Genomic DNA, 12,626 nt, shown 5'->3' with positions numbered 1-12,626 from the left:
AGAAGAACCATCTTCCTGACCTCCTGAGAAGAGATAGACCAGGTGTTCTTCCAGTGGGACTTTTATCTTTCTCAAGCAACAAAACCCCATTAAAAGGATACTGGATGTCAAAGGCATTTGTTTTCCTCCTGTACATTTTTTTTTTTCTGCCGTACTTATTAATCTATATGTAAATAACTCATTCACTGAAAACTCCTTAATTGTTATTTTGTAATTTAAAGTAAGTAAACTGCCTTCCCTTCACCTTTTTGGACCTAGCTACTGAGTAGCTATGTAACCCTGTGTCACGTAATTGAGTTCCACTGCATGAATACGATCTTCTTTATTTTTCAAAAATAAGATCCCGTGAAAATTCAAACACAGATCTTAATCATTATCTATAGAGAAAAGCACTGAAACAACAGGTAGAGACGAAGATAGCTCAGCTGATCTAACCTCTTCCTCTAGGAAGGACTCAGAATTAAGCCTAGGTAGGAAAACAGAAGTGCTGCGTTGTTTCTGTTTTAAGTGAAACAGTGCCCCCTGATGTTCACTGAGCTACTTGCAAATCAGAGAACTAAGGACTTCCTTTCAGATACGCTTGGATGAACTGTTAAACGAACTCCTGGACGCTGTAGTTAATGATATGCCAGGCTGAGAACCAGTTAGGTCCTCTGTACCGTACGCAGGATCTACAACCTGATAAAGTTTTGTTTCCTTGTTTTTACCCTGTTAAATAACTTCTTACCATGTACCCAGTAGAGACCGACTCAGAGTTGGTTATGTTTCCGCAGATAGCACATATTCATCAGTTTCCCTTGGGATAATTACCATACACGTGTCTATCTCAGGTAGTGATTTATGAAGTTCCCACTCTTCTATTCCATGGTCTTTTCTACTATTTAGCATCTTTTAGCATCACGACCAGTCCAACTGATGCCTTTTACTTCATCCAGTGATCTTCCTCTCTAGCTGAACGTTCTCCACTGATGCATGCTCAGTAGAACGTCTATCATTAGTAATTTATAGGTGCCAAAATCACAACATTTGTTCACTCAGCACTGGCCAGTCTGAACATCTGCTTGTCCTTGGATAGACATAAATTATACTGAGGTGCTGGAAAAGGAGGATGAAGGGGAGTATCTGGACATCTGCCTGTTGCATCCCAGTCTACTCCTGGTGTGAGGCAGTTTGGCCTCGTGTGGAGCCCTGCCTTTCTGTGATGATAAGCCTAGTCGTGTCTTTTCAGTATTGTGTTTCTTTAGCTAAAGGTGTCGTGTTAAAACAGAGGGATGCTTTTACAACGTTGCTAGACAGCAGGCAGCTGGTTTCAGAATAGCTTATTATAGAGGGTACAGCTTATTAGAGAGGGAAGAGCAACAGCTCCACACATCGCTGCGAGACAGCGGCATCTCACCGCGGCGCAACCGCCGCCTGCCAAGCAACAGCCGTGCCCTCGTCTGATTGGCTGGACAGGCTCCGCCCAGGGCTGTCGGCGGGTGGGGAAGTTAAGAATGCCTCGCCGCTTGATTGGCTGAAGCGGCAGCCTCCCGCGCTCCGATTGGCTGCCAAGGACGCCGTCTCGCGCTGGGGCGTGGCGTGAAAGGCGGTTCGCTGAGGAGCGGGCGGGTCGCTGCGAGGGGCGGTCGGTGTGTCTGAAGCGCTCGCTGCGCGGGAGGCGAATGATGTTGCTGGCTCTCGTGAGCCTTATCGTAAGTGTGTCGGCTGAGTTCTTACTCAGTGGGCTGCTGTGAGCCTGCCTCGGACAGCCTCCCCTCTGCGTAGGCCCTGCTGGAGGAGTAAAGTCGCTTTCTCCCGATGAAAGACAGCTTTCCTCGCGCTTCTCTTGGCATCCCCGCGTTTGCGGTTACAAACGAGCTAAAGGAAAGCCAGCTGCCCGGCTCAGCAGCAATACAGCTCATCTCAGCATCGGCGGGCAGGCCGGCTCCGCTGAAGACGTGTGGTGTGAACAAAGCACGGCAGCGCTGCTCAGTGCCCGTTCTTCTAGTTAACCAAGTCCTTCCCTGCAGGGACCTTGGCTCGCCACCATGTGGCACAGCCTGGTGCGTGACACACCTCCTGCTGCCCACCTGAAGCCCAACGCCATCAGAGCCCAGCAGCAGAAAAAGGTGGTCAGACCGAATCGGCGTTCTTCCCGAAAGAGGCTAGGAAACTGTGAGAAACGTGTTCGTAATGGTACCTGCGGACAGCTAAAGCCACCGGGCCTTGTTATTCAGCGCCAGGAGATGACAGCTTTCTTTAAACTCTTTGGTAGGTCGCTATTAGATACCGATTGACTGAACTGTAGGAAGCTCTTCAAGTCTGTTTTCTAAACTCGGAGATAATTTGGGGATGCTGTTGATATAGATGCTAACAGCCGTGCCTTAGGTTAAACGTGTTTTATTGTTGTTAAATTCCAGTGTATGTTTAATGCTTAAATTAAAGTACAGGGAGGCTGTATTTGTAAACTGACCTGCTGACAAGCATCTTTGTTGTAGATGATGATCTAATTCAAGACTTCCTATGGATGGACAGTTGCTGCAAAATTGCAGACAAGGTAAATGTAGTTAATGCTAATCTATCTTGAGTGAAAGTCTGCTGCTAATCACTTGATACTACAGTAAGAATACCACTTGTATTTTTTTTCCTAATACGTTTTTATGGAGGCTTTGAGAAAACCCAATTTATGCTTTCTTTGTTGATAAGGCACTTTGGTGTGAGACAAACATTCTAAGAGTTTTCTGTACTGTTATATTGAAATAATGTATTAATGCTTAATAATGAATGTAACGCTTCACATTTTACAACAGTATCTTTTGGCAATGACATTCGTTTACTTCAAGAGGGCTAACTTCACAATACATGAGCATACCAGACTCAATTTCTTTCTTGCTCTGTAAGTATTCTTAAATAATTATTAACAAAATTTTGGCATTAGTTTGTTGCTTTTTGATGATTCTGATACACAGTAAGACATCGTAACCAGTTTGTAGTTGTTCGGGTTCTGTATGAAGCAAAGAAACGTGATCTTCACATCATATATAGTTAGTGCAAATTGAACGTTGTTTTCCTGATTTCCAACTTGAGTAGCAGGGATGTTTGCATTGGTACTGTAATTTATAGCATGGACCTCTGCCTACAGAACTCTCAATCTCTGATCTTTGTATGGATTAAAATAAATATGCAATAAAATAAATGCAGGACGATAGATAAGAGATAGAAATGTATTATGTTTCTCTTATAAGACCCCATTTAATATTTTGCAAGCTTTCAAGTCATTTGCTCTGAAAGGATTCATAATGATGCACAACTTACTAATAAAGTTTCTGACAAGATGATTTGAGTCAACAGTAAAAACATAGCTAAGTAATTTCTGAGAATCGCTTTCCTGAATACTTACAAAAATTCCTATACATTGAAACAGAGGTGCAATGATGAACCTGCAATGATGAAGCCTTTATTGAGCCTATATACCTCCGTATTTGGCCAAGAAAATATAGCATACTGACAGATTCAGTACTTTGTTTCATAGTTACAGAGCACAGGTAATCTTTTCCTATAATAGAAGCTGCTCTGATTTGCACACCAGTGCAGGGAGAAAGGTGGCTGTTTCTTTTGCCGTGAACATCCATAGATCAAGGAGGAGAAAGTTGTCTGGCTTCTATGATGGGAGAAAAAGCAGTCCCAGAACTGATAGAGGACTAGAAAGGGCCAAAGGGTCTCACGGGGCTGGGACTAGAGAGAAGACTTGCAGTCTTGCAAGTGAGGAGACTAAAAGTAGTAATTTTTTCAGGTATGATTTGTACGGGTTATTAAACTAAAATTAGGTGAAAGCTGTCAGGATATATGAATTCTTACATACCTATTTATTTAGGAGGCTCTTGGGTAAAGTGTTTCAATAATAGCTTACCATAAATTTATATTTATCTAAAAGATACATGGAAAACTTTCTGACTGAGAACATATTGTTATCTGGAAAGAAGACTGCTTTATTAGAAATTTTTTTCCTTAGAATATTAGGAAAAATAACTAATATGTCTCTTAGTGTTAGAACTCACATTCATATGACAATTTGAGATTGAATAACAGACACAAACATATATATATTTCAAGGTATCTGGCAAATACAGTGGAAGAAGAGAATGAAGAATCAAAGTATGAGATTTTCCCATGGGCTCTGGGAAATAACTGGAGAATGCTCTTTCCTGATTTCTTAAAGTTAAGGGATCATCTGTGGAGTAGAATTGACTACAGGGCTATTGTAAGCAGACGTTGCTGTGAAGAGGTAGGGACAGTTTTAATACCGTAGATACTGAAACTACAACAATTAATACCAATTAACAGTATAGCTCCACGCTAACAACTTCTTCCCTAAAGTGAGTAGATGAGCCACAGGAAGGAAAAGGTGGAGCTTTTCCTTCATCAGTTTTTTTTCTTCTGCATTCAAAATACAATCTTTGAAATAATGGTTTTAAGGTAAACTAGAATATTTTGTTATGCTACAGTTTCAAGCTCTAAGGACAAGAATCTTTCTGCTTTGTGCAAATAATTTTGCTTAAAGTATATTATTAGCTGCTAAACATCATTCACTGCGGAAATATTTTTGTATGCATCTTTGCTTTACAAATTTCGAGTTTGTACACAAAGTGAAACCTTTAAGTAGCACCGCAGGTGAAATTTTACTCTCTTAAAAGTTAACAATGTAACTTTAATAGACTTGGTAAGGCAATGGTTTTTCACTTTATTTCGAAAAAGAAAGGACATGCTTTTAACATGCTTTGTTAATGTGTTGTTACAACCTCCATTTTTCAAACATACTGGGGGGTAAAAGGCATTCCTTGCTTTCCAGATGACATCTGTCTGTCTGAAAAAGCCCTGCTATGTTTGAAGAACATAATGTTTACTACAGCTGGTGGAAAAGAAAATCTGTTCTGGGAATGGGATGAGATGCTTATGGGAAAAATACAAGCAATGAGGCAAGAGTGGAGTGTGCTTCAGAGCACGCCGTACCAACTTGGTTGTTGTGAGTTTAATGACTTTGTGAGCCAGAAGATCCATCTAGTTTATGTTTAATAGTAAAAGACAACAACTTCAGTCCAACAAATAAAGCATAACCTGGCATTTGTGATGCTTTACTTATCACATTTAAACATCTGAATACAACCAGTCCACTTATTCTCGCCTGCGTTAGCAAAACTAGTGAGACTGATGCAGACAAGGTACCTCTTCTCTAGTCTTAATTTTGTTATATGTGAATTGGATCCCTTGTTCTCAGCTGTATGTTTGCCAGTTATTTTCACTTCTGATGGAATGGTTGCTCTGCTAGGTAATGGCTATTGCTCCAACACATTACATCTGGCAGCGAGAACGCTCTGTGTACCACAGTGGAGCCATAAGGAACTACAACAAAGATAAAATTCTGCTGCCACGAGGACCTAATAATTCTCCTATCCCCTGTTACGTCTGTGGTAACAAAGGAAGATTTGTACGACTGGGATTGTCATCTTCCTCCTCATCTGCTAGCAGTTTAGAAGAGTTATGTTCATCCCAGGATTCGAAGGACACCTTTGCAATTGAAAAAATGCTAGTTGACTCTCCTGCTTCTGCCCAAGGTATGGTTAAATACCGCAAATATTTTTGAATTAGTTTAGGCAACTGAGGCTGTGTTTGCCCTTTAAACCACAGTAAGGACCGCTTTATCCTTGGTGTGGTACGATGATCTGTCTCCTTTAAGTGCAGCTCTGTCTCTGACAGAATTTATGCAAGATACTCTTTCAGAGTTGGGGCATGTATGGAAAAGAATATAGGAGTTTATTGCAAAAACTGTTTTATAGAATAGAATCTTTACATAGCGAACTACTCAAAGCTGTCTCCTGAGCCTTTACATGAGAAGCCTCTGATACTCAGAGCAGTTATGTCTAATCTTTCATTACAGTTGAGAGTGGAACCTCTGAGATGTAAACTTCCTGTGCTAAGGCCCCTGTTCTGCAAAGACATATTGCAGTGTTCTTAGTATTAATTATTTATTACTTCCTTATTAAGGGTTAGAGTTTCAATTAATTAACCTTCAAGTTCCAGCTCTGTGTCTGATTTGACCATTTGAGTACCTCATAGCAAAGCTAATAAATACCATGGCAGATCTCAGCATAGTTTCTGGAAAAAAAGCTATTCTTATCAACAACTGGTATCTTTTCTTAGAAACGAGCACAGCTTTTATCTAAAGAACAAGTTCAGTGAATTTCAGTTTCCATTACAGTTGTGCAAACACTATTCTTACAGAACCCAATAGCAACCAGTTGGTATGTAGCCAAGTTGGAAGCTGCTTCACTAGCATCTCAGAAGTTTTCTTACCAATTTTCTTCCCCCTCCTGATTTCTGGTAGACTGTCAGAGCCTGTCCAGCAAAAGGAGAAGAGACAATACCTGGAACCAAGACAACTCCATGGATTGGTTTACAATGAATGAAGAATGAAATGCACTGAACAAAGAAACAGAGGCTGTGCTTTGCCGAACAATTGGTGTTGCACTGCCGTGCCATACACGATGACTGTTAAAACATTTCCCTTTAAATAGCAAGTAGGATTTAGGAGTTTGATAGGCAGTAGAAATCAAAGCAGGAATTACTTAGAAGTTACAAAACTTGCAAAACATAGCTATTTTGTAACTCTTTATTCTGATACAACCTCAGGTTAGCAGCTAACAGCAGCAGCATCAAGAAAGTGGTGGTCGAAACTTTCTCAGCTTGGTGAGGAATGCTAATTGAAAAACAAAACTAGTTACTATTTCAATATTCAATTTCAAGTTTTTAATATTGAATTTCTAGTTTATCATAATTAGTTTATCATAATTAGTTTATCATAATTAGTTTATCAGAATTAGTTTATTAGTTTATTACAATTTCTATTGAATTTCTAGTTTATTATAAGTTTCATGATCTTGTGATATAGTAATATGTCAAGTGCTAGTATAGAAGTTGTTATTTTTGAAAATATTTTAAAATTTACAATAAAAGCATTTTTTCAAGTATCTCACCTGAATGAGCGTCCTGCCAACGCGATGGTCTCGCAACGTAAGGTGCTGAGCAGTGTGTTTCAGCATCATCAGGAAATGACTCTGTGAGAAGTACATCTTTTTGTATAATTCTTTCCAACAGGTTTGAGAACATGCACCCCTCAGACTGCAGCTACCGATGCACATTCATTTTCTTTATCCCACTCTTAAAGTGCTTTGTTGTCATCTATCAGTACTTTCAGACCTCTCTGCTCTACACTGAATTTCACAACCCCATATCAGCCATATATTTATATAAGGTATATATATATATATATATATTTTACTTGCTAAGACAGTATAAATTGAATACAGGGCATACGGGTAGCATTTCCATAGGGAATCCTTCAGCCCATCACGATCCTCAGCAAAAGGACTGAATTTTGTTTAAAAATTTCAAAACAGTCAGGAAGGACAGTCGTTCTGTATTTGCAGATTGTCATTTATTTTCTGTTTAGCCCGGATTTTGACCTTTGGGTTGTCAAAACTGCACTAACAATCTTACTAACAATACTATTCTTACCATCGCCTTCACCTTCGTTAAGAACTATTTGATCCAGAGTTTGGATTTCATCACATTCTTTCTGTTGAGGATCTTCCTCGATATCTTCTTGAGTTTCCACTCTTTGGCTTGATTTGCAGTTCTTGATTTTAGCAGGGAGCACCAACCAATTTCTATGAGTTACCTCAACGATCTTTTCACAGGAGAAAGGGAGCCTGCATGTCCGTATTCTGTCTAAAAGGTCTATAACCTGTGTGATGCTTTTGAAGAAATGCAAAGGATAAAGGAATATTTTGAGAACTCCAATCAGTATTATAGACTTAGTTCTATTGCCTTTGCCATATTCTTTACCTTAGGGTTTTTTGCACATCCTTCCATTTTAGGATAAAGGAACTAGCAACTCGACTACTGAATTGAACACAATAGTTATTTTGAGGATGTCATTAACTAAAACCTCTCAGTGATCACAGTAAGTGTTCTGAAGGAACCAAAGGATGTAGACAAGTGTGATTTATACCGAGTGCAACTCCTAAAAAAGGAAATAAATGAAAAATGCAACAACAACAACAAAGGCATATATATATATATATATATGACATATATATATATATACATACATACATATATATATATATATATATATATATATATATATATATGTTACTTCCATTAGAGTTGGATGGGTATTTTAGGAGAGCATGGTTTACCAACAATTTCAGGTGATGCCTGTATAAATGTTGAAGTGCCAGAAGTAAATACTTACTTAGCTAAATACACAGCACACACACCACCCTCTTTAAGACTGGGGTGTACAACAGGTAGAGCAGATTGAGGGTTAAGCATATCCAGAACTATCTGCAAGAGAATTATGTTTTTCTGTTATAACAATACTTGAAAAACAACATTTATGTATGGAAAATTGATGCATGCTACAGCAAGGCAGTTGTATTAATGCTCCTGAACAGCTTAGAGAAACCTGAGTTCCCCAATCTATAAAAACAAGCCCATGCCATTTCCACCTGAATTTCTATTACCGCAGGAAGTTCTGTGCCACCAGCAAGGCAGTCCTGTACTAACATTAAACCTCCTACTAATTAAACTCTGTAATGTTATTAAAGCTGCATTTACTAACACCTTTGGATATCTTGTTTGTAAATGTTAACAAGCTCAAATGCATCTGTGTGATGAAATGATCAGGCTACGGTCTAAAGGTGTAGTTTGCTGCTGGTTTCAAGGTTTAGAAAACTTCAGTCTCAGTTACCCATCCTTTATTTCTTTTTGGTAGAAATCTATTCAAATTGTAAAACAGTGAGAAATGCAGTATCTGATCCTTCCTGTGGACTGTTGCATTTAAAGTTTTTAAAGATCATGTATTTTAATGCTAGCTATTCTGTTTCTTCACTTAAACCCTATTCCCACATTGTCATTTGGAGTATTAATGTAATTAGTTTGTCTTTTTAGAAACATTCTGTATTCTGTGCAGCTGATAGCCAAGTGTTTACATATTCATATTTTCAATAAGCTTGTGTAATTTCTTTAAATTTAATGCTTAAAATATTATGCCTTACTCATATACAAGAATTTCTGCATTTCTCCAAAATCAAAGCAGATAAGTATGTCCTTACAAGGCAAGAACAAGATCTTGCTATTCTTCTGTTACTGCAGCTTGACTCTTTCATTTGGGAAAATGTAGATGGAACCTGGTGCAAAAAAAAAATCAGGATCATCTGCTAGCTGGTGTTAAGTTAGATTTGGGAATCCCACTGCAAGTGACAGCACCTGAGTTTTCAAGTCACACAGAAAACAACTGTTGATTTATGTCACGTATAGATTATTTGGACTTACTGCATCAAATGTTAAAGATTTCATATCCTCAGCAGCTCTTGAGATGTCTTTAAGAATGAAATCCACGTTATCTGGCCACTCCTCCATATGTCCTATTTTCCACGTTGTGCGCCAATGCCTGTAGTTCTTCTTTGCTAAGTTGTGATGGTCATCTCTGATTTCATAGCTGATAACACGTCCCTCGGGCCCAACTTAAAACAACAACAACAAAATACGAGATGTACTATTTTCCCATCCATACTGAGTAATTTAGAAAAAAGATAGTGATGTAAGTGACAAGAAATATGCCTCAGGATCTCCAATTCATTTTAGGAAATAAGCACATACGTAACGTCTTCCTGCAAAGTAACTCTCTGCAGGAAAAGATGACTTGAGTACCTGCAGCCTTGTGAACCCTTGATTCCTCTGCTACAGCTACCAGGGAGCAGCTAAGAAAGCTGCAATGCAGTTTGCTACTCTTAGATACCATAAAGCAGATTTGAAAGCAATGGTATTAAATTATTACTATTTTTTTAAACAAAGGTTTGCTGTTCTCCCCCCACCTTTTCCTTTAGAATTCAGCAAAGGCTAGGAAAAATCCCAAGGCCTGCTCACTGACCTCACCCCATGGACAAGCTTTACAAGTGTACTTTATAACCATAACTGCCTTATTATAAACTTACTATCTTGAAATCTTCACTATGAGTCCAATTCACAACATTCTTCATAGAGGAAGTGTTATCAGGCTTTCCAGGCAAAGACAGCAGTGTGTACATTGCTGTATTATTCTGTGCTTGTATGATTCTCTTTTCTCAACACTACCATCCCATTAACTTCTTACTCCTCGCTACTTTTATTGGGCAAAGACAGCTTTCCACAAGGAACAGCTCACCATGACTTTTTAAGCTATTCTGAGCCAGCAGGCTCCTTTCTTCATCTATTTGATCCCGTGAATCCTTTCAGAAAAGCAAAGAAAACAGGTTGTTTCACCTCAAACAACTACAAAACAGATGGACTCCAGGAAAACTAAACTACTGTGGGGTGCAGCCAAGAGGGGCAGCTCTGCCCACATCCTGCCCCAGCCCCATTTACCTGCCAATTCCCCTCTGCAGCTACCAGCTCCTGACCGTGCAGGGAACAGGACAGGAAACTGAAATGGCAAGAAACTAAACCTGCAGTCTACAAAAAGAGGAAAAACAGCCTTCTGCCAGATTGCCTTCCCAAGACAGTTGATAATAGCATTAAATCCTTTACAAGCACAAGTGAAAAGGCACGACAGTTCGACTGAGTGCAACAGCTCTCTACCTTCTAGAGCAATGAAATCTAAGTCAGACCAGGCTAGTTCATTGCTTGAAAAAACAAACAACACAAACATTTTCATTATTCACGTCACTCAACAAAGTGGGGAAACGGAAACTGAGAAAGGAAGGAGTCTGGAGGAAGGCTTGGTGCACTAGAAACCCAGCAGTAATGAGAACTAAACCTTATCTTTCAGGAGGGTGACTCTTTATACAACAACCCTCAAAATACAGTCAAAGTATAGTTCTTGCATAGGGCCAGGCACAGGCTTCCTTTAAGTCAGCAGAGTTTATGTGAATGTTAAAAGTGCTGCAGAACTTTTAAGAGTTGACTGCAACTGTTTGATCAGCTTAAAAACAACATAAGGAAGCACTGAACAGCCTGAAGATGGAAAGGCCTTACAGCAGGATGTGGGTAGGCTGGATTGTTGGGCTGATGGCAATCTATGAGCTTCAACAAGGCCATGTACTGGGTCATGCACTTTGGTCACAACAACCCCATAAACTGCTACAGGTTTGGGGGAGAGTGGCTGGAAAAGGATCTGGGGATGTTAGCTGTCAGTGTGAGCATGTGGGCAAGGCGGCCAATGACATCCTGGGTTGTATCAAATAGAGCAGCCAGCAGGAGCAGGGAGGTGATCATCCTCCTGTACTCAGCACTGGTGAGGTCACACTCGAGTGCTGTGTTCAGCGTCAAGGGGCCTCTTATTACAAGAAAGACATTGAGGCTCTGGAGTGTGTCCAGAGAAGGGCAGCAAAGCTGTGAAGGGTCTAGAGCACAAGTATTATGGGGAGCAGCCAAAGGAACTGGGATTGGCCGGTCTGGAGAAGAGGAGGCTCAGGGGGAAACCTTACTGATCACTACAACTGCCTGAAGGGAGGTTGCAGTGAGGTGGGGTTGGCCTCTTCTCCCAGGTCACAGTGATAGGATAAGTGACAGGATAAGTGGTGATGGCCTCAGGTTGCACCAGGGGTGGTTCAGGCTTGGTATTAGGAAAAACTTCTCAGAAATAGTGGTTTGCATTGGCACGGGCTGTTCAGGGAGATGGTGGAGCCACTGCCCTTGGAGGTGACAGGAAATGCTTAGATGTGGCACTGAGGGATGTGGTCAGTGGGCACGGTGGGGGCAGTAGCTGGACACGATGATCTTAGGGGTCCTTTTCAATCTTTGTGATTCTACAGTTCTGATAATTGCGCTGCATTTCTAAGAGCAGAGCCTTACCCGCTCTTGACAGAAACAAGCTCAGAGCACCAGACCCGCTGCCACTCTCCAACACAACGTCTCCTGGGTGGACATCCATCATCATCAGCATAGCACTGATATCCTAGGGGAGACAAAGTCACGACACGTTACTTTGAAACGAGGGTGAGGCCCACCCCGGCCCCCTGACCGTCCCGCCGGTACCTTGGGGTAGGCGATGGTGGGTCCCCGCGGCATCAGCAGCACGTACTCGTCCAGCGAGGGCCGCCTCAGCAGCAGCCGCGCCCCGGCCGAGGAGCGCAGCAGCTGCCCGGGCAGCCGCCCAATGATGTCCCGGTGCGGCAGGAGCCCGCCGTGCGAGTTCAGCACCGCGCCCGCCTCCAAGCGGCACAGCAGCTTCAGCGTCGCGTTGTGCTTCCTCCGCAGCTCCGCCAGCGCCAGCTCCCCCGCGCGGAGCGGGCTGTGGCGCGCCGCCATTTTCTCCTCGCGAGGTCCCTGCGGGGAAGGCGCTGCGGTGGGCGCCGCGCTCGGCGCCGCCATTTTCTCCTCGGGAGGCGCCTGCGGGGAGGCCGAGGAGCGGGGCTCCGCGCAGCGCTCCACCGCCGCAGCCTGCTCCGGCGGCAGCAGCCGCTTCACTCTCTCCAAAGGCGACAGCGAAGCCTCCCACGCCCTCCTCCGCCTCCGCCCGTCGGACGCTGAGGAAAAGGCCCGCCGGAGGAGCCGGGCGGGAGCCACCATCCTGCAGGCGACGCGCTCTGTGATGACGCCATCCC

The 12,626-nt window shown here is 42.0% G+C and overlaps 2 protein-coding genes across 3 annotated transcripts; one reads left to right on the top strand and one right to left on the bottom strand.

Annotated features, from left to right (window-relative positions):
- Window positions 1-1,630: 1,630 nt before the first annotated feature.
- On the top strand, window positions 1,631-5,620 carry SPDYA (speedy/RINGO cell cycle regulator family member A). The gene is made up of 6 exons (XM_042875195.1): window positions 1,631-1,691; window positions 2,010-2,250; window positions 2,478-2,536; window positions 2,790-2,875; window positions 4,093-4,264; window positions 5,306-5,620. The coding sequence occupies exons 1-6, from the start codon at window positions 1,662-1,664 to the stop codon at window positions 5,618-5,620; spliced, it is 903 nt and encodes a 300-aa protein (XP_042731129.1). The 5' UTR covers window positions 1,631-1,661.
- TRMT61B (tRNA methyltransferase 61B) lies at window positions 5,033-12,622 on the bottom strand. 2 transcript variants are annotated; one of them, XM_042889488.1, is made up of 7 exons: window positions 12,058-12,622; window positions 11,875-11,977; window positions 9,376-9,566; window positions 8,294-8,385; window positions 7,552-7,790; window positions 7,011-7,091; window positions 5,033-6,372 (listed from the first exon to the last, which is right to left on the bottom strand). In XM_042889488.1, exons 1-7 carry the CDS (start codon window positions 12,589-12,591, stop codon window positions 6,230-6,232), a joined length of 1,383 nt encoding a protein of 460 aa, XP_042745422.1. In that variant the 5' UTR covers window positions 12,592-12,622; the 3' UTR covers window positions 5,033-6,229. The 2 variants fall into 2 exon arrangements, with proteins under 2 accessions (XP_042745422.1, XP_042745429.1); XM_042889495.1 differs by lacking the exon at window positions 5,033-6,372 and having other exon boundaries at window positions 6,755-7,091.
- Window positions 12,623-12,626: the final 4 nt, after the last annotated feature.

The sequence above is a fragment of the Lagopus leucura genome, unplaced genomic scaffold (genome assembly GCF_019238085.1).
Source record: "Lagopus leucura isolate 7727_CA_CO unplaced genomic scaffold, USGS_WTPT01 Super-Scaffold_73, whole genome shotgun sequence".
Lineage (NCBI taxonomy): Eukaryota > Metazoa > Chordata > Aves > Galliformes > Phasianidae > Lagopus > Lagopus leucura.
Note: the sequence above shows the minus strand (reverse complement) of the source record. Positions and strands in the feature narration are given on the sequence as shown.